The 22,406-nt window shown below is 42.0% G+C and overlaps 1 protein-coding gene across 1 annotated transcript in view; it reads right to left on the reverse strand.

Moving 5' to 3' along the window:
* The window catches only part of LOC308294689 (C-Jun-amino-terminal kinase-interacting protein 3), a 33,987-nt gene that overhangs the window by 4,123 nt on the left and 7,458 nt on the right, over positions 1–22,406 (reverse strand). Inside the window, exons 5-24 of the mRNA XM_080737477.1 lie at positions 20,787–20,851; positions 19,422–19,482; positions 19,177–19,328; positions 17,955–18,286; positions 15,398–15,455; positions 13,966–14,118; positions 13,008–13,050; positions 11,745–11,872; positions 10,058–10,111; positions 8,771–8,908; positions 8,442–8,574; positions 7,984–8,070; positions 6,511–6,558; positions 6,224–6,365; positions 5,612–5,654; positions 4,857–4,937; positions 3,681–3,748; positions 2,952–3,100; positions 1,579–1,750; positions 92–205 (exon numbers count right to left, since the gene is read on the reverse strand). Of these exons, the coding sequence (XP_080593603.1) occupies positions 92–205; positions 1,579–1,750; positions 2,952–3,100; positions 3,681–3,748; positions 4,857–4,937; positions 5,612–5,654; positions 6,224–6,365; positions 6,511–6,558; positions 7,984–8,070; positions 8,442–8,574; positions 8,771–8,908; positions 10,058–10,111; positions 11,745–11,872; positions 13,008–13,050; positions 13,966–14,118; positions 15,398–15,455; positions 17,955–18,286; positions 19,177–19,328; positions 19,422–19,482; positions 20,787–20,851 (2,221 nt within the window). The remainder of the gene's footprint in view (positions 1–91; positions 206–1,578; positions 1,751–2,951; positions 3,101–3,680; positions 3,749–4,856; positions 4,938–5,611; positions 5,655–6,223; positions 6,366–6,510; positions 6,559–7,983; positions 8,071–8,441; positions 8,575–8,770; positions 8,909–10,057; positions 10,112–11,744; positions 11,873–13,007; positions 13,051–13,965; positions 14,119–15,397; positions 15,456–17,954; positions 18,287–19,176; positions 19,329–19,421; positions 19,483–20,786; positions 20,852–22,406) is intronic.

Below are 22,406 nucleotides of genomic sequence, written 5' to 3' on the forward strand. Positions count from 1 at the left end.
ATAATAGCAATCTTATTTACTTTTTGTTTTACTATTTACTGTAAGATTTTAAAGCATTAATGTTATTCTGCAGAGAATTAGTAGCACTCACTTATTGACAAAGGAACAGAGAAAATGGCTCCACTTCCAGTGCCCACCCACAGGCGGCTTGAGATGATGGTGAGAGATGAGATCTGCAGAGGGGACAGGGTGAGGAAGGCCGGGCCTGGAGAGACACAGAGAAAGACAAACAAGTGGTAAGGTGCGTAGCAAGTAGCAACCTTGCAAAGGTTGAACAAAACATGGAGATATACTGTAGTACTGTTGACGTTGACAACCTTAAAACCGCTTAATAGCTAATCTACAAGCTCACAGCATGTGTTTTTTAATAAAATGCACAGAATATGGACGCCAGTTTGAAAGTGTTTAACCACAAACATTTCTAGCCAGGCACTTCTCAGAATGCGTGGTTTTTTCTTGCCTCTGCTGAATTATTTGCATCAATGGTGGGAAAATGGCTTAAGCACATTCCTGGACTTATTTCAATAGGATTATTCTCTATATGCTAGAAAGCCAAAGGCAATGTCAAATGTCAAAAAAAGGGCTAAGTAAGGGTAATACCGTCCACTTTACTCAGGGTTACATTTTTTAAATGGGTACATTCTCTTAACAACTTAAGCCCAATTAGCAAAAGATTGTTGCATCACGACCTGTGAGCTTGTAGATTTTCGAAAAACAAATGAGACATTTTGAGAAATCCTGAGAAATCTTGAACATTTACCCAAAAGGGATAATCTAATTAACATGAATGTGTAATTAAACGTTTAAAAAATCTGACAATTTCTCCAAAAGGAAATGCATTTAAATCAGTCTGACCAGAAGCAGGTAAAACCTCCTCCACTTTATCCTAATCCATATTTTATATGTTGGCTATTCAAATATAGCAGAAGTTCACAGCGCATCACATTGAAAACAATCTTTAAAGTATTACGATTTTTCTTTTTTTTACAGAAATCTGCTCTTCTGGGGCTCCCTGAAACTCCCTAACACGAAGCATGTCCCCGCCGGCGCCCTAACTCTATTCAGACTCAATAAGCATGCAATAGAAGTAGGGGTGGGCGATATGGTGATAAATATCGTTGAGACGATACAATGTCTCCACGAATCACGATATTTCTTTTCAGAGATATTGTATAAATCGTGATGTAATGCCTTATAAAAAATCCTGTTGAATTGTTAATATTGTTAATTCATTGCAGAATGCATTTAAACCTACATTTTGGTCTAAATCAGTAGTTCTCAAACTTTAAAACGTCAAGGTCTCCCCTTAACTCTGACAGTATACAAATGAAACCAAATGGACCTGTAAATGGACCCTTACAGGTCCATTTGGTTTCATTTGTATTCTGTCAGAGTTACATATTGGTAAGGGTCAATTTAGACCCTTGTAGGTAGTTGTGCTGTTAAGTATCTTGAAAAATAGTCATAAAAAACATGAAAAAGAATCATGATAAGATTGTGATACAGCTTGGAAGAATATCGTGATATTGTATTTTTCCATATCGCCCGTCCCTAACTAGAAGCACCAGCTGTGCTCACCTAGGGTTTTAATGACCAGAGGAGTGACATCCACCTGCTGCAGCGGTCGTCCTGTGGCCCAGTCGAACAGCCTGAGGGTCGGGTCCAGCCGACAGGAAACCCAAACGCCACTTCCTCCCGCACACAGGAAGCGCACCTGCTGCTCACTGCGCTCAGACACTGCCACTGTCAGCTGGAAGGTTAGAGGCAAGGAATAAAACATAAGTCATTTCTTTGTCATTTCTCTCAGTACAGTGTCCCCACACATTTTTACCAATTAATTTCCAAAACCTTTCCAGGATATTTAACCCGTTTTCCAGGACTATATAACAATAATTCAGCTCAATAGCGAGTCGTTTACTCCTATGCGCAATGCCCAAAGACAGGTAGTGTATGCCAGTGGTTCTCAACCATTTCAGGCTGTGACCCCCGAAATAATCATAATTATTTGAACTGGGGACCCTGACGAGCACTTGTATAACACAGTTTTATTGTGAAAATAGCCGATCTACATGCTCACGACGCCTCGAGGCGTTGTGAGCATGTAGATCTGCTATTTTCACAATTTCTGCCTCTAATATTTGACAATTTGGCCAATGTTTAATTTGTCATTTCAGAGGTATTAACAAAATCAATAACCAATATTTTTTCCAGGACCTTCCAGGACCCTTGATCAATTCCAAAACTTTTCCAGTACTGGAAAAATATTTTTCTAATTTCGAAATATTTCCAGGAATTTCATGACCGTGGGAACCCTGTCAGTAACGGCAAATGAAAGGATACTTCTTATTGAGTTTTGGTCCAGCGGTTTGAGATTTAGCTTTGGACATACACGCTGACACACAGACCACCAGACCCTCTTATAGACGGATAGGGTCCTGCAGAGCCACAAGTCAAACTAAATAATGGCCCGGACCGCTGGCGCAGCAGGCTTGGCACCTAGGCTCAGTGTAGCCTGACAGCGAATCGCGGGTTCGAGTCCCGATCCCGACGGACTCTATCTTTCCTGTCTGCCTACACTTAACTATCAATAAAGGAATAAAAAATCCCAAAAATAAAAACACCTTTAAAAAAATCACACCCAATGTGAAGTGAGCGGTGGTCGTGCTTGCATAACGTCTTCAGATTTGAGTCTAGGATGTACAGGCTATGCTACACACACACGTTTTGCTATGGCAAAACGCTGAGGAAAAAGGCTACAGACATATGATGATGACACCACTAGACAAACATGATGTTACGTACACACATTTTGCTATGGCAAAACGCTGAGGAAAAAGGCAACAGACACACGCACAGCCACGTATAGGAGCGGTTTACCACCGCTCAAAAAATATATATTAATAATAATAATAATAATAATAGTGAAGTTGCACGTGCATTGCGTTCCTCACCTCGACTTTATGGCTCTCTATGTCGACCACGTGAACTCGGTTCCAGTAGCCCACCCACAGACGGTTGGCTTTTGCTAGGCAACAGCGAATGGGCTGCAAGGGGGTGGTTCCAAGAGGCATCACCTTGTGAGACTGTAGGTCCCATCCACCTGTCAATCATAAGACTGAGCAATCAATCATACAGTAACCAACCATGGCCTAAAGCAAAATAAAATCTCACGACTGAATTGTTTTCCTTCGCAGTCCTAATGTGTGATTTGTGAAACAGTTTGAAAGGAGCCCCCGACACAAGCGCTGTTTTTAAACAATTAACACAATATGTAAAATAGGTGCAAAGCGACACATTGTGAGCTTGTAAATCTGCTATTTTCACCCCATACCATATTTGCACCACGTTTTTAATTTATTTATGGAAATGTATTAGATTTTTCTTTTTTTTAAATACTTTTGAAAAATGTTGAAATTGTTTTAAATTGATGAAAAGTTGTGATTTTTAAATAAAATAGAAATAGATTTTATTTTTTTAAGTAAAGAAAAAGGGGGGGATATTTAATCGCGACCCATAAACATTGGTCCGCGACCACAAGACATAGGTCCCACTGTTAGGGAAACAGTGGACAAGCAGCACTTACCGGTATGTCATGTTTATACAAAACGTGCAAACATGAAAAGTAAAGAGAGGTATTAACTACCTCTATAGACGCCGGTTGAGTGGTGCAACCAACGTACCTCCATTGTGAGAGAAAAACGCTAACGTCCCGTCACCTAAACCAGCTATGACTTGACCCTGGGAGTACCTAGAAGATATGAGAGAAAGGGGGTCAAACTCTAACATGCCAACAACTAATCTCATTTTCCTCATACAATTCAAGCATGCCGAATACAAAACCGTATAATTGGGAAAGAACGGAATATAGTATATATATATATATATATATATATATATATATATATATATATATATATATATATATATATATAAACCTTGTTTCTGCCACGGCATTAGTGTACTTAGCTTTGTGTAATCACTTTATTTTCACAGTTTTGTATACAGCTTTATATATAGTTTCTAAATATAGAATAGCACTGTATGAGATCCGAGTAACCAGAAGGACACGCATTATTATTTGGATGAAGTATCCTGTGCTGAGTTATGGTGTGTTGGCACACAAAAGGGTCATTATTTTGGGAAGCATGCAGGTCAAGTTACTACATGTCACTGGTTACAGTGTTGCAACAGCATGGTACTGTACAGTCAACAGCATGGTACTGTACAGTAGCACAGTGCTACTCAACCGGTTCAGGACCCCAAAACAATCATATTTGAACTGAGGACACAAGAATGTAAGAGCTGGTCCATTACATTTAATTGACTGTTGCCTATTATTTGACAATTTGGCAGTTTGACCAGTTTTTATAGTATAGTTACACTTTTGATTAGGGATGGGACAATAATCATTATCCTTTATCGCGAAAAAACAAACAAAACACAAATCATATCGTGGAGAAAGTTATCGTGAAATTATCCACCTTGATCCCAGTCTGGGATCAATTCACCTTTTGCTTGCCGAGCTGCATATCTGGTACCACTTGTCTTAAACCCTCTATAATTGGTAAAACAGACCTGGAAATAACATACATGATACAGTCTTTCTTTCTTTTTTTTCACTAAAGAGATTCACCAAAAAGCCGATCTATAACCTCACAACGCTGTGAGCTTGTAGATCGGCAATTTTTTGGCAAATATTCCCCCCAGGATAATGGATGTTTTCATTTCACAATAATCGTGAAATTACATTTTCCTATCGTCCCATCCCTACTTTTGATGCAGTAATTTTATTTCTTTTTAAGGTATTAAAAAAAAATCATGTGGGAAGCCACAGGTTGAGATTAGAACCTACTCACATGAGCGAGTGGATCCCCTCAGAGAGAGACACAGACTGCAAGCAGCGCCTCCGGCCGGTGGAGGCGGAGTGGACCAACACACTGAGAGGAAGGGAGGGAAATGTTTAAATTGAATCAATCGTCTCAGAACCACACAAAGGAAAAAATGTTATGAAATCGCCATTACACCAACTCAATGTATACACATTCATGTACGTACGTATGAAAGAAAGAAAGACAGAAAGAAAGAATGCTTTAGATCAGTGGTTCTCAAACTTTGAAATCGGAAGGTCTCTCCTTAACTTTGACAGTGTACAAATGTACACTGTGGATGGAATGTAGGTTCCATTTGTACAAACGGTCCATTTGGTTCTTTGTACACTGTCAAAGTTACAGACTTGTAAGGGTCAATATAGACCCCCATAAAGGAACATAGAAAGTCCCTGAAATCCACGTTGAGAACCACTGCTTTAGAGCAATGGTTCCCAAACTGCTAATGATTTGGGGGACAATGCATGCAACACTGTTTTATACGAATTTCATTTCTCAAGTGACAATTTAATGACTTTTTAATACCTCTAAAATATATATCTTTGGACTAATAATAAGACCATTACTATATCAAAAGTCAACAAACTATTGGGAACCAGTGCTTTGGAGAAAGACAACAGAGAAAAGGAACCAAAGAAAGGAAAATAAGAAACAGAGAGAAGGAAATAAAGAAAGAAATCTAAACAAGAGTCAGTGTTGTGCATTGCTTATTCAGCAGTTGTTACCTTCCTTCCTGAGATCCAATCCACACGGTTCCTGGGGTGTCACCTGACAGCACAGCACAGAGTCACAGCCAGCACAGTCTAATGCCTCATGTCAACAACCCTCAACGCATTAGGCCACGTGTCCCCTTAAGGTTTTCTAACACTAATGGCAGTAGTGTTGGTCGGTGGCCAAATACATATCATTTTAACTGGGGACCCCCCCACCTTACGAACACTAAGAGTTGAGGGATCACATTTTGTATGACACGGTTCTATTGTGAAAATAGCAGATGCTCACAAGGCCTCGCAACAGATCGGCTATTTTCACAATTTCTGCCTCTAATAATTGACAATTTGGCCAGTGTTTAACATGTCATTTTATATTAAAAAGTCCTTAAACTGTCACTTTATGTTGGTATGTTTACTTTTGAGTGAGAAAACAATGTTTCACATTAAGCTAATCATCTGGGGACCGCTGAAAATAATTTGGGGACTCCTCTGGGGGTCCTGACCCACAGGTTGAGAACCAGTGTTCTAGATGGCCTTTCAGGTTAATACATGTACAGAAAAGGCAGTTATCATGTACTCAGAACAGTGGGTTATTTGCTGTTTGTTTGTTGTAGGCTGACTGACCTGTGGGCGGGACGGCACACATGCACAGGGCCGGCGAGGTGGGCGGGAGGCTGAACTGATCCAGCACCGTATTGGGCCGCGCCGGGTCAATCACCGTGATGTCACTGCTGGAGGCGGGCCCAGACACCACCCACACCGAACACTGAAAGACAGAGGTTTATGGCTGACATGAAATCCAACTTGTTGCTACGGCAGTGGTCATGGCTGGGTGAGGATGACACTGAAGGTGGTGATTATATGGTACTGCTGCTAGAAGCACTCATTTAGCAGGGTAACGATCACCTTACCGTGGCCTCTCCTGAGATATCGGGTGTGACTGCCACAGCACAGCTCAGCTGCAAGAGACAAACAGGACATTAGGAAGCAGGTTTGATAGCACTGTTTTGAGTTTAAATACAATACTTCCCTTGTCTAAGAATGTGGCAGTAGGCCACCATGCAGGCTAGTGTATTGACCAATATGTATGGTAGAGGAGTGGTTCCCAAACTTTTTAGACTGTGACCCCAAAAGAGAAATTAGACATTTGCCCGGGACCCAAGCTTGTGCTGATCTACAAGCTCACAACACGTTGCGCCGCGTTGAGAGCTTGTAGACCGGCTATTTTCACTACTTCCTAAACATTTGTGTTCTAATTTATGGAATTTCTTAAGATTCTTTCGTTGATTTCTTCATGAAATTACTGAAAAATCACAGAATGTAGTTTTTAATTCATGAAAAAAAAAAAAAAAAAAATTGGATTTTCTTTTTTTATATTTTAAATAATCATAATTAAAAAACAAAATGTAGGAAACAAAAAACAGAGGGACCCATACAAATCTGTCTGCGACCCACAAATGGGTCCCGACCCAGTGTTTGGGGAACAGTGTGGTAGAGTATGTTAATATAACTAAGACAACTGTGATGTTGTAATTGGTCTACTTGCTCTTCTGTTGTACTGGTTGACAAGTGGTATTGCACGAAGCTCAAAACACAATATACTGTATCCTGCTTTACAGGAAGTTGCAGGTTAAACGGCCCATCCTTATCTTTTATGTCCTTAACCCACAGGATGGGATTTCTGCTGTGGAGCCTGGAAAAGCCTGTTTGAGCAGCGGATATACTGCGCTCTGACCACTTCTGCGCTGCTTATGGAACTCGCCATCGGCTCGTTCCGGCAGCAACGCAGGCGTGACAATAATCACAATAACCCACACCATCTATGTAAGGGATAACGACTGGCTCCGCGGTGTTTCTCCATATATAACAGACCGACAGCCTGAGTCATTATCCCGCTTATTTCCTGGCTACTAAATAAAATTAATAATCTGACTCAATACTAAAAACAAAACAAAGTATTTCCTTGTTTACAGACGGCTGAAAGTATTCCACAAGTGTTGTGCTGGGCGTCCCCCCAGCACAACACGGTCCGCCTTGGAAAACAAGGAAGTGCTGATTAGATAGAATCCATTTTCTGATACTACGTCGTCTATTTCTTACTTAAAATATTTTTAAAAACATTCTTATGAGCAACGCTTAGTTCTAAATGTCGCTGTGTGTTTGTTTACATGGCTGACATGTTGGTTACAGCACAAGATTCACGCAGTGCAGCCTGACTGCAGCAGGTGTTCTGAGCCTTTGTTTAGGCAGCGGTCTGTTATAGAGCGCAGCGGTCTGTTATCAGGGAATATCAGACCTCTGATTTCAGCGATTGACCAATCAGAATCAAGCATTCAACTAAGCCGGGTAATAATGCTTAAATATGGCTGGTCAACAGGACCTACCTTGGCGGTAGAGTCTCTCTGGTCCAACATTCTCAGCTGCATTAGAGCAGGTACGTCTTTAGGCTCAGGTACAGGTTCAGAGGATTCCTGCAACGACAACAGAAACTAACTAAACACAAATCACAGATAAAACACAGTTAACATAAGAACCAAGAAGGTGCAAACACAACACAAGTGGTATCAGTGATGCTCAACCCTTTCTTTATCAGGGCCCATTCTGTTCGCGGCCCACACATCTGACCTCTTTCGGCTGCCGCCTTAAGAGCTCAGATGGGTGGGCCGTGTGTATTTTCACAGAGCATGTTTATTTGGATCCATTTGGATCAATGGAGCAAACATTAATTTTAGTCGGGGGCCTTAGGGAGATAAAGCAAGGTAATTTCGTGCTAATCAGTCTAAAAGCGCCAAATTTAAAATAACGTTGTGAATCAAGCACTGCAGTAGATGATGGTGTGTACCTGTGTGTGTGACAGCGGCATGCTCCATCCATGGATCTGCCTCTTCCCCAGAGTCCCCCAGACGTGGGTACGAATCTCCCTGTAGATCTCCTTCCTCCTGAAGCGAGGGGAGAGGGAGGCAGGAGACCCAGACCTAGAGAGACAGCAGAATGTGTTTATTACCATACAGCAGAATCGGTTTGTTATCATACACAACATTAGAAAAAATAGGGAACGTAAATTGCATATCCGTTTATGTGATTCAATAATTAAGAATCACACACAAAAAACAAAATCTTATTAGAAAATACAGGTGGGAGGACAAATTTTAGTTAGAAACACTAGCTTACTCCACTTGTGTTTGAGTGACAGCCCGGAGCTGTGGGGTCCGTGGAGACCCCAGTGGGGAGTGGCTCAGCGCTGGTGGCGGTGACATGCCAGGGGGCGGGATTAAGGGCTCCTTGGTCATGCCGAACAGACGGTTAAACCTGAAAAAAAAAGACACAACGTCGTCTCATTGAATCACGTGATGGAACTCATCATATACTGTCTATGGCAGGGGTTTTCTAAGTGGGTGACGGGGCACCCTGGGGTGCCGTGATGCCAGTCCAGGGGTGCCGCGAGATCATTTGATAATATTTGTAATTCATCAATATCACTACATCAATATCACTTCACTATGCCTAGTAAAACAGACCTGATTTGCACTGTACTTGATGAGTTCTTTTTCCATCTACGACAAGTCTCTTCACCAAAAATAGCCGATCTACAAGCTCACAACGCGTGACGCGTTGTGAGCTTGTAGATCGGCAATTTTTTGGTGAACCTCCCCCCAATAGGTTAAACGTCAAGTATAATGTTATTTTCAGGCAGTTCTGATGGAAACGGATATTTCTCCAATATGATGTAAGATTCTACAAATTAGATAGAGATAAAAAAAAAAATCTGCCACAGATAAAAGAAATATCTGTGGCAGATATTTTTTTTATCTGTAGCTACTAGCTACCATCCACTTTGAATGGAAAAATATCTGGAGAAAGAGATTTTTTTATCTGTTATCTGGCCCAGTGGGAATGGGCCTTAACTCAGGGGTGCCGTGGATGAAAAAGTTATTTACAGGGGTGCCCTGAGTCAGAAAAGTTTGAAAACCCCTGGTCTATGGTATACAGTATTACTATAAAGTCCTTATTTAGACCACTCATGTCATGTGGTTCAAAGCAGCACAGGGTCATTAGAAACGGCTATTTCCAAGCACGAGTGCTTAAGTTAATGACCTACTCTGGAATTCTACATTTGTATCCTCATCATAAGGCCATACAGTATGTGTACTGTAGCAGTCTTTAGTAGTAGTAGTTTTATTTAGGTCATAAAGAGCAAATGAATACAATGCCTTCATTTGATATCAGTGAAAACATAGAGAGAATGTTGGAGCATTTCTCATCCGGTGTTTCTCAGCTGGCAACTAAACCACATGAACCCTACTAACCACATGATGAAACCCAAATAAATTATTTATTTTATAAAAAATATATATATTTTTTTTCATAAATCAATTAAATTTACACATTTGAAGTTTTCCCTTAGGGCGGACTGTCTGTTTGAAATTGTCCTTTATAAAACCGTGAAGAAAAACTCACTTTCTCCAAACTGTTGTCCTCTTCTCTTCAATAAACCGCTCTTCTTTTGTGGACCTTAAAAAGTACAAAGTAAACAACACTCAAAATACTGTACAAACGTCTACCATTACTATAATTCTTGTGTGTGTGCGGACGCTGAGGTTTGTGCGTTACTGTTCTTGCCAAGGATGTCTGGTTGAAGCATTTCAATGATTAAGTGCAGACTGCAGAGACAAACTTTTTTCCCGCCTCAAGCGGAAAACAAATCATAATCACATGCGTGAGTGGAGTGTCTATGCCCAGCCATTGACAACGCCTGCATTCATTAACATGGAGCGGGAAAAGAATCTGCGTCCGTGCACTTGTGGGTTCCTTCCTAGCATTATGAACTCTCAACATACAGTAAGATAATGTGATCCTTCAAAAGCTCAGCTCTTAGGAGGGCAAATGTGACTTAGGTTTATATGTTGAGCTGGTACACAATATCACACCACACGCTCCAGGACAGATGTTAAGGGGATGCTGTGTGTTTAGCACCGTATACAATCTCACTATACACAATTAATTACTACAGAGTACAAATTTTGTAAAACAACAAGCAAAAGCATAACTTAAAGCTATACTGTGTAAGTTCAACTAGTGGTCAGTAGCGGTATTGCTTTTTTCTGCCGTTTTTCGGCCGGAGTCGTCGCGGACCACCGCCGCGGACCACCGGAGCGGCGCCGCAAACCACCGCGACCGATAGTAATCCGTGGAGGGGTAGAACGCATGGTAGAACGTAATTTTCTGGCCAGGATTTGTGGATTAAGAGGTTAAAATCCTTCACCATGGTAAACACTGTAGCCAAGCGGAGGCGCTTCCTGGAGACCAGAGCAGATAAGCTGTGATTGGCCGGTAGTGTACCATGTGTGCATGATCGGCGATGTGATTGGGCAACGTATACACAACGTATACAGATGATGCAGATTACGTCATTTTGGCGCGAAATCCGGTCCACGGCCAGGATCATAGAAAGCATATAAAGAGAAGGCTTCAGAAGCTGAAAATAACGGAGTGGGTGTTCTAAAACTTTAGCGATTTAACAGTTAGGACAATTTTAAGATTTGTTTTATAAAAAAAGTTACATGGTACAACTTTAACACATCAGATGCCCACGTGGTGTCTACAAGTCAATTTCTTTGATGTCGCTGGAGGCCCACGACGCGTTTGACGCGTTGTACAGTAAACTATACTGTACTGTAGCTACTGCACTTGGCTACCGCAGTGATGAAACAAACTCCATTTCCCAACATGCAGCGCGCAATTACGTCACCCGGACGTGATGTGTCTCGTTGACTTCCTGTTTAGCGGCTGCACAAAAATGCTGTTTTCTCCAGATTCTCTTCCTTTTTTCATTTTTTTCTCAAAACGGCAGCCTCTTCTACATGCCGTAACACAAACACTGTGGCTTAGAAATGATAAAAAACGGTCCTGACTGAAAGAAAAGATTTTCGCGAAATAAACAGGACATACTCGGATTACATTTACTCGGATTACTTTTCTCGCCAGTACTCTCGCCGGTAGGTAAAATGACGCGTTGCCATGGGCACCAGCAAATTAAGACGTCAAAACCACGTGGGCGTCCGATGTGTTAATAACACTTCCTTTCAGTCCCAGTCAAGTATCCTAAGCAGACGAGTGAGTGTTTTTTCCTTTCACATACACATACCTGAGGGTCTGGCTCCGTCTGACCGCCTCCTGCAGCTCAAACAAGCGCTCCTTGTACTGGTTCTTCTCCATCACCACACGAGCCATCTCAGAACGAGAGAACCGACGCATGGATGTGGGCAGAGAGGTCTGAGTGGGAAACATTATAGACCGTTAACTCTGACAGTGTACAAATGTAACCAAATGGACCCGTTAGGGTCCATTTGGTTCTATTTGTATACTGTCATAGGTGAGCGGAGCTGTCATAATGATGTATAACATTCTTTGGGTGGCTCTTTTGAGTGTTTGTATTAACTCTGTAGGTCTAGGATCTGGACCCGTTGTTGAAGGTAGGAGGTGAAAATAGAGATAGTATAATGAATATATAAAATTGTTTTATATAGGGCTTTTTTTATATAGGGATTATGTGGTTAATATAGCTTTTGGGGGTCCTCGGGCGGAACAGGGGTAAAGTCCCTGTGCATCACGGAGACATCAAGCATATGGAAGGAGACACACGATGGCAGATGGTAAGTGGAAACAGGGGGCAGAGAAGAGGAAGGACACGGAACACTGTTCTTTCAACATGGTATTGGGGGAAGTTGTGATTATGTGGTCTGCTACCCGCACACAGGGGCGTCACAAAGGGGGAAAAGTGGGGCCTGGGATTATTTTATACTTTAGCTATTGAAAAAATAGCACATCTACAAGCTTGTAGATCAGCTATTTTTCAATAGTTAAAGCACAAAATAATTAGCCAGTAGCTATGCCCCTCCCCTAAAAGCTTTTGTCCAATGCTAGCTTAGCAACCGGCAGCTTGCCAAGGCTGTTGCCAAACCTTGGCAAGCAGGAAGTTATTCTAAGCTAGCATTGGACAAAGGCTTAGGAGGGGCATAGCTACTGGCTAATTGTGCGGGGCCCCGCAGTGAATCCTTGTACAGGGCCCCGAATTTGGTGCCTGCTCGCATACCCTTGTTTGTTCCATTCTTTATCGCAACTGGAGATATTATTATTATTTCTAGAGTGTTACCCAGTAGAATCAAATTAGTATGTTGCAACTCCAGCATCTCTGAAAGAGCCGTTTAACAAGACAATACTTTTGACTGCTAAAAGGGAAGTTAAACTTGATTTCAGCAAACACTTTCACTTTAGGGAAGGAAATACCCAGTGATGTACAGTAATTAGTGATGCAAACCCATCATAAACTTGTCATACTGCAATTTGACAATCATAGTGTAAATACAGTCATAACATCATGGCCGATAATACTTCAATGGTTTCTTACGTCTGGGTCTTCGGACTGACACGCTTCCAGTTCTTTCCGAAGTCTGTAAAAGGAAATTACACACCGTTGCATGAAAGCGTCATTGAAAAAGAACCATAGACTGTAAAATAAATGGACAAAGTGAAGCCATTGGTTTTCTTTGCAGTGCAAATAACGCATTTTGGGCCCTTGGCATGGGTGTCGCCATCATAGATAGATTGTAAAAGCACCAGAGGAGGCTATTGGCTGCCAACGGTCACGTGCAACCGCAGGGATACATGGGAGAATGTGGTCGGAGCCTCCGGAAATACAGCACATGAAGAAGAACACAGCCGGCTGGTATCAGCTTAGTTGGCCACGCCCCCCGCAACTTTATCATCAATTTTAACATGAATGGGACCGTATTTTCACAAAACGCATATCATGGTGATTGAAAGGCCATTTTAAACTAGCGATAGGAACCATAAAGTAAATGGTAAATGGTGCATTTATATAGCGCTTTTATCCAAAGCGCTTTACAGAGATTGTGCATTACATTCACCCATTCACGCACACATTCATACACCGGTGGCGGAGGAAACCATGCAAGGCACCAACCAGCTCACCGGGAGCAATGTGGGGTTCAGAGTCTTGCCCAAGGACCCTTCGACATTAACTCAGGGGGAGCCCGGATTCGAACTGGGAACCCTTCGGGAACCCTTTGTGCTCTAATAACGGTTTCTCTACCCCTGAGCTATGCCGCCCCAATTATTTATGAAAATGTTAAGGTTAGAAAACGAAAGGGGATAATGAATGGGGTCCAATGGAGAACAATTCTTTTTGCGATCGGCCGGGGGGGGAAACAGCACAACTAGCGGCCAACCATAGGAAGTTTTAGTTCCGTATTGGAATGATTTTAAAATCGGCGGAACTATGCCCCTGAAAAGAACACACGCAAGATGTAATAAGCAGACAGTATAGAAGTAGAAATCCTCGTCACCTCTTGGCCTCCTCCTCCAGCTCCCTGGCCTTGCCCTCCAGTCTGGAGACGCTCTCCTGGAGAGAGCTCACCTCCATGCTGAGAGCCGAGCGCTCGCTGGTCAACTCTTCAACCCGGGATATCAACGCTTTGCGGGCTGCGTCCACTAACTCACTGAGAGACAGAGACAGAGATGGACAAGGAAAATGAGTCAGACAGACAGACAGACAGAGAGAGATGGAGGAGGGGATCATTGCATGTAAGACAAGGGTCTTAAAAAGGGGGTTCTCAGAGTTACTACAGGGGTCCTCCAAATCTTTGTGTGGTAGAAACCTTTTTTTTCTCACCTTTTTTATATTAACCACTTGAACCCTAGCGTCCATATTCGGATAACTTTTGCCAAGAATAGCAGATCTACAAGCTCACAACGCCTCGCGCTGCGAGGCGTTGTGAGCTTGTAGATCGGCTATTTTCGGCAAAGAGGTTTGGTGTAGAGGGGAAAAAGAGCAGACTAAGTACAGAGTGAAAGGTCAAGTTTATTAAGTATTGAGGTTTCAAGTGGTTAAATATCTGAAAACACACATTGAGGCGAATCCAAAATACACTGATGATCGTGCTGTCACACAATGAAACTATATGGAATCTCTGAAAAGGTTGTGGGGGTCCCTGCTTCATCTATCTCTCAACTAAGGGGTCCTTGGCCTGAAAACGTTGAAGACCCCTGATGTAAGTAAGGTAATGGGATAATAATAATATTAATCCTCCAAATTACAGAATGTACCGATTCTTTACAATTTACATCATGTTCAGCACTTTAAATTGTCCTTGAGATGAACTATTCATTTTGTTTGTCCATTGTGAGCATTATATTATGCCTTGCTGTGAAACCACATTTTCCATTTGCGACAATACAATCTTTTTTTTTTCTTCTAATTTTTATCCCACAATTTTGTAACCCATTTTCACCCAGTGCCAATTGCCTATTTAATCCTGGACTCTGCTCTCCCTCTGCCGCGCCTGGGGAGACAACGGACTGACCTCATGCCTCCTTCTATGCATGAGGAGTCCAAGTTGCTTCTTTTCACCCGACAGGGGGGATTTCCCTGGTTTGGACGTAGCGCGTGGAAGGAACACGTTATTCCAACCAGTTCCTTTCCCCTCCATCAGGCGCCCCGGCTGGCAAGGGGGAGGCATTATAGAGACCAGGATTACTGCATGTTTTTGCGTGGGTATCTACCCTAGGAGACACGGGGAGAACATGCAAACTCCACACAGAAAGGCCCTATCACCAACCCCACCTAGGGTGGACAATACAATCTTGAACTACATAAGTAACTAACAAATCTTCGTTGGGTGTCTACTGAAGGGTTAAAGCACAGTGTGCATGCTCAGATAGTTACAGCAGGCTAGTCAGAGCAAGCAAGCTCAACAACAGTTTTCACATGAAACTCACTGGGTATGTTTTAGTTCCTCATACTGAGAAAGAATCTCCTCAAACTGGTCCGCACTGCCTGAAGAATCAAAGAGAAAGAGACAGAGAGAGAGACCATAAGATTGAAATTGAAAACAGCAAATGTAAGCACTTTTCAGGTTATTTCATTTGATTATTATGGTCAGAAAATGACTGGCTGCAAATATATACCATATACTACTTCAAATCAAATCTAACGACTGAATCACTTTGTCCCAATCTGTGATTTATGATTAGTGCAATGTTCACTAGAAAAGGGAAGTTAACACTCCAATGCAACGCAAAATGACGTCACCTGTAAATCCCCCTCTGCATCTTTCTCCATGGAAATGGATTTAGAAAAGTCTATTTATATCGTAATAATCTTCCCATATGTGTTTTTTGGTAAAAACAAGCTTTTTTCTACAGACCCCAAGTAAAGAACGGATGATCGGGGATATAATGTTATTTTTCCGGTGGAAAGAAGAGAAACAAGTCTTTTCAACGCCACCTCCATTGTATAAAATCTCTGACTGAATCCTAATCTGTGATTTGTGACTAGTGCATCGTTTCCTAATGTTTTTTACACAGTATGTAAGATTATGATGTTTAGGTACAGTATTATCATTCTAAAACCTATTTTAGGCTGTTCTACGTACAGCCGACCAGGAAAGATAATCACAGATTGAGGCTTTGACCTTTGCTTTTATGAAACTAGCCCTTACCCGTTCAAAGATATGAGCTCCAAAATGATGTGCAGTGTGTGGGTTATGGGATGTGCACTGTGCATACAGTATATGAGGGATGGAAAGTAACTTTAACTGGTGCTTGCATGATAATATGTAGGAGCATCAATGTAAGAAATACCCGTTTCGTTTAATGGCTAACCCCCCCCCCCCCCCCCCCCCGCCCGCCTGCCCACACACACACACTCCCCCCCCCCCCCCCAGCCACCAATTGCTCCAGCCACCGAGGAGAAACGCTGTTTCATACAGACAGACAGACACTCACTCACTCACTCACTCAGACAGACATTCGCAAAATTATAGTATAGATATGCTATGCTCCTGAACATGGATTATATTGCTAGTTTAAACACTTCAAATACTCTCATCTTAAAAAATAACTAATAACTGAAAATAGACGATCTATAAGCTTGTGACGTGGTGTGAACTTGTATATCTGGTATTTTCAGTGTGTGACGACTGAGGACTTTAATCCATTTGTTTGCCCTTGGGAAAGCCTTGCCAGGCCCTAGACAGAACCTCTGGGGTAGAATAGGAAGTAGAGTTTATGGGACAGTTATAGTTACTTTATAGTTGACACTTGACAGCGTGACAGGAATACAGAGTCTGAACTTTGTACTCACAACTTGTGAATGATGGATTTTAATGTTCAGTGATCTGGGCACTAAAGATTATACTACAGCTCCAAAAGTTGTACACTTTTCAGTCCAATGCTAGACATGCATTTCCTTACCCCATCCAATTGGCAAGTTTCATTGTCACAATGACCTTTAGTTTGAGGGCAGAAACTGTAACATTTATTGGCAGAGCAACTAAAGCCAAGTTCAGACTCAATCTGTGATTATCTTTCCTGGTCGGCTGTACGTAGAACAGCCTAAAATAGGTTTTAGAATGATAATACTGTACCTAAACATCATAATCTTACATACTGTGTAAAAAAAGGAATAAAGAGTGGGCCAACACAGCAAGTAGCCCCCAAAATAATTGAATACTATCAGAAGGTTTTAACCCTCTTACCATAATATTTGGAATTCCAGCTTAGCCAAATACACCCAATGCTACACAAAAGATAAGGCCTTCACCGCTTTGCTAAACGTCTCATACTATCCAGGGTTAGGGCAGATGGATTAAGGAGATCCTGCATTGAGTAAAATGTCTTAAACATTAACCAAACTCGAAAATGCATGGAGAGCTTTTCTGGTCTATTTGGACCGGTTACTTATCACCCCTTTACACCCATTTTCTTTTTAAATATTTTTGTGAATGGCTCATTTGTTGGACAGCCAAGTTTCTGAGATCACAAAGGTATTTTTATTTCCATGAGCTTTATAGAATGATCAAACAGTGCCATTTGCCGTACCAAGCCCTGGCAGCACATCATCACCCCCATCCTCAAACACTCGAACTGGTTTCCGGTAAAAGTTCTGCATCACAAACTGCTCCTCCTCAACATGCCCTAGCCCCACAGTACCTGTCAGACCACCTTACAGGATTACACCCAAGAGTGGAACCTGAGGTCTTCTGACTTGGGGCTCCTCTCCATCCCCTCACACCAATAAGAACTAGAGCTTTCATTGTGGCAGCCCCAACCCTCTGGGACTCTCTCCCCATGGAGATTCGACAGGCACCAACATTGGACTCATTCAAGTCCGCACTGAAGAGTAAACACTAAATTGTGGTTTATTTTGTCACAATAATCGTGATATGACATTTTCATATCATCCCATCCCTACTACACAGTCCCACGCGAGTGAGAAAGTGGGGTAAAGCACGTCCGTTTACCTCTGACACACGTTCTCCACATAGTCCCTTACCTCTGACACTGGCTCCCTGGTCCACACTCTCCACGTAGTCCCGGCTGAGCTCGGACAGCTCAGAGAACAGAGAGTCAGTGTTCCTCAGCTCCCACTCCATGCTCTCGTCGTCCTCCTCCTCCTGCTGCTGCTGTTGTTGTTCTTTCTCCTTGTGTTTGTCCGTCTCCTTTCCTCTCTGCTCCTCTTCCTTCTCGTCGACTTCCTCCTTGCGTTTGTGCGTCTCCTCTCCTCCCTCCTGGTCCTCCTCCTTGGCCACGACCTCCCTCATCTCCTCCTCCATGCAGCTCTCGTCCTCCTGCGACACTTCTTTGGTGTTGGACGGCGTGCTTGTTCTAAAGGAGGGTAAACAATATACAGTATGCGTGCTGTCGGGCAGAAACCTCTTACCTCACATCTCACATTTTTACTTTTCATGTTTTCTTTTTGTACATGATCATACATCACACAAAAGCATCAAAAGGCACAGATCCAATTGCTCCTCATGAATCGGCTGGACTACTACTACTACTACGCTACTGGCCAATCACAGCGCGTCCTTGCACAAGCTCCTCCCCCTCCTCTGGCCAGATCCGGGAGGAAAAGCACACTCGCTTCTTAAAGAGTGGCACCACCACCCCAGTCTGCCACTCCTTCGGTACTGTCCCAGACTTCCACACGTTGAAAAGACGTCTCAACCAAGACAGCCCCTCAACACCCAGAGCCTTCAACATTCTATTGTATTTTTGTTGTTAAATGAGGTGAGATTAACATTATACAGGGTTTTCTCACCTGCACAACCCAATATCATGCTGCTGTAACAAATTTGTAGTTTTTAATGTGCAAATAAGCAAATTAAATATTCTGTTTACTAAAGAGCTACTTGTTACTGAACAAGCACTCTATAGGATTTACCACCTTTTAACAAATGGTCACACCAAAAAAAGATCACTTACACAAGCCTTTAAATTTGACAAAATGCAGGATATGTGATGTCTGAGCATATTATGCCAATGAAAACTTGGAATGCAAAGAGCTAGAATTTGAAACATCAACAACAACAACAAACTTGAACTGACCTCCCACTGACCAAACCCATCATCAAAAAGAAAAGAAAAGGGAAAAAAGCACCCTCTGTTTTGTTCCAGCACGGAATCTGATGACCCACTGACATCAACAGAATGTGTTCTTGAGAGATTACCCACTGACATCAACAGATCATTCTGAATGTTTACAGATAACATACCTGGCATCCACCAGATCATGGAACTGTGCCAGCTCAGGGGTGGAGCTTATGATGTCATTGATAAAGGACGGGGACATGGTTGGCTTCACTGGGATGTCAATCACCTCCGTCTCCTTGACTCCAGAGTCTTCTGAATGTGCAGGAGTAGTCGTCTGAAAGCATGAGTTAATTGAAAACATCAGATGAAACCCAAGTTCATCTTACAGTTACTATACAACAATGTGTGAAAATGTGAGATGGCTTACTTTATCATTAAGGCTGGGTTCTGATGTCGAAATAACGGAACTCTTGCGACGTGAATGATTCCTAAAGACAAAATGTACAGTGATACACAGTGTGATTTCAAAAAACATCCTGGCTAAAAACACAATAACTCAATGCTTCTGTCATGTCATTGTTGCTTTTATAAGAGGCAACTGAGAGGTGTGGATAGTTGAGTTGAGTTTTGTATTTATTTCATAAAAAGGTTAGGGTTAGTTGGGGATTACATCTGTCCTGTAGTATCATGGTCAGTGTCAGATATTCCACAGCACGCCACCCTCTATTTATTTGTCACAAGCTCTGGAAAGATTAATCAATAAAGATGAATATAAAAATCATCACTCTTGGTCTGGTTTAATGTTTGTAAGTATTTGGAGAACACATCTACAGTATACACCTTGGGAAAGTGTCTCTCCGCACATAAGTTATATCGTTCATAGACGGACTTCCATTATCTTTTCTTCCCAAACATTTGGTTTCACCAGCATGTCCTAATTCCACATTGTCGCTGTCGGATAGAAACCTTGTTTTATACATGATAGTGTCATGTAATAGTAGCATGACACTTGGACACAGGTCGGGGTCTGATCAGCCTTGGTCGGGTCGCCTGGGGGAGGTTGTCTGTTGTGAGACCCGAAACACCCAGAGAACTCAGGTGTCAACACGTCAAGTTTGCATCAGTAGATTTATTTATCAACTGTGGGTTCTATATTTAACCATTGAAAAGTAATGGTTTTGGACATACTGTACAACAGTGGTTCTCAAACTTTCTGGGCTTCAGTAACCCCTTTTCCTGATTGCTGAATCCAAGTATCCCCTTTAATTGACATTAACATTTTGATTAGAAAATACTGACATCAAAAGTCCAGTTTTGATGTCAATATGTTGAAAATAGGGGAGTAGCCTATTGTTTTCTATTCAGTAACAGTCAAAAGTCTTACTTAATTTGGTTTAAAGTTTTACAGAGCTTTAAAACCAATGTTTTATCATTAAACATAACAGTAAAATTAATGTTTCCATTTTCTCCCAAGTACCCCCTGTAGTACCTCTGCGTAAACCTAGGGGTACACATACCCCCCATTTGAGAAACACTGCTGTACAAGGTTTCTACCCGACTCTACAGTAATAACATATATGGCTTATTGTTACGATCTTGATCCTGGCTGCACAGTAGCCTCAAAAGAACAGAATGCTCAGCCATTAAATGAACACAAGATAAGAGAGAACTAAACAAAGGCTTCTGTCTGCAAAGACAACATATTGAGCACAGCAACAACAACACAAAACGATAGAGTAATAGTATACAAGTATGTGTGCTATATGAATTACAGTAGAATAAAGTGTGCAACCTTAAAGGAGACTCTCTTCCTGATTCCTTTCTCTTTTCCAGCAGTTCCCGATACGAGAGCGTCAACTACAAGGCAAAATGATAGGAGGAAAACAAAAGGGTGTGAAATAACTATGAGGGGAAGAGATAACAGTGAGTCATAAAACAGGACACCAGTCAGTACATTAACCCATTTAGGCCTAGAAGTATTTGGTACATAGTATCTCTAAAGCAGGGGTGTCAAACTCATTTTGGGTTGAGGGCCACATTGGTCAAAAGGTGACTTGAGCTGGGCCGCAGCCAGCGCACGAGCACACACATCCAGCTAAGTGCCATTAAGTGTGCATATATATATATATATATATATATATATATAAAATAAACATATCTGTGTATATATAAACATATGCATATACACACACACACACACGCACACACACACACCCACACACACACACACACACACACACACACACACACACACACACACACACACACACAGTGAACATTTTCAAACGATTTTCCAAACTATTACACTCAGTGTGAATGGCTATTATACCAGCATTGTTTTTTAGTCTGTTGGCAGTCAGTTCTATAACTACAGTACTTATGAACAATAGCTAATTTATGCAATTTGAAGTGAAAGAGATTATCTTTTTAAAATTCCAACATTCCAGCATTTACATAAGCAGTTTCTGTTAGCTAATGGGTGGCTATCTGTAGTTATGGTTGCTATATATGTGTGGCTATTGTTCTGAGGTTTCAGCTATGATCACCTGAGACTCCAGAGTTTCAGCTTGTATAGTTACACTTGTATTATGCCTACTACATTTTTGGAGGTCCAAAAAAAAATTTGAAAAAAAAAAAAAAAAAAATTTTTCAAGATGGCCGCCGGGGTCCGTCGCGGGCCGCATTGGACCTCTTCGCGGGCCGCAAAATGCCCGCGAAATGGCAGTTTGACACCCCTGCTCTAAAGTCATGTCATCAACATGACTCATGACTCCCATATTCCCTCCTGATTGGCTAACATTGCCTTCTAAAGTGTGTGTATTCGACCTGACGGTCGCTTATCTACCGCTTAGGGAGTCTGGTTTAATGCTTTAACTATTGAAAAATAGCAGATATACAAGGCAGCTCACAGCGCGGCTGTGAGCTTGTAGATCTGCTATTTTTGAAAAATCAAAACTTTTTTGCAAGTCTTTGAATATATCTTTTTAAAAGCGAACATTTGTAACTCAGATATTTGCTTCTGGGTGGTCCCTGGAACAACATATTTGAGATGGGGGTCCGTGGGCCGTGGCCAAATACAATTCTGAGGGTCCTTGACATGAAAAGGTTTGAGAACCACCGATTTAGAAGAAGGATTTAGAAGACATTTATAGAATCGGGTCCAACATATTCAAAGTCTTGCACAAATGTTCAGCATTTTTGGAGCGGTGAAAGCGCTCCCAATATACAGGTATGTCTGTGGGTGGGTGGCTGGCTGGCTATGTGGGTGGGTGGCTGGCTATGTCTGTAGCCTGGCAATACCTTGAGTGGCCACACACAACACACAAGTTAAAGGAGGGGCGCTGTTGTGCAGGCACACACACACACAGCTTCTATGGCACTATTGTGCAGACTAGACACAGACACAGACACA

The sequence above is a fragment of the Nannobrachium achirus genome (assembly GCF_963921795.1).
Source record: "Nannobrachium achirus genome assembly, chromosome: 2".
NCBI lineage: Eukaryota > Metazoa > Chordata > Actinopteri > Myctophiformes > Myctophidae > Nannobrachium > Nannobrachium achirus.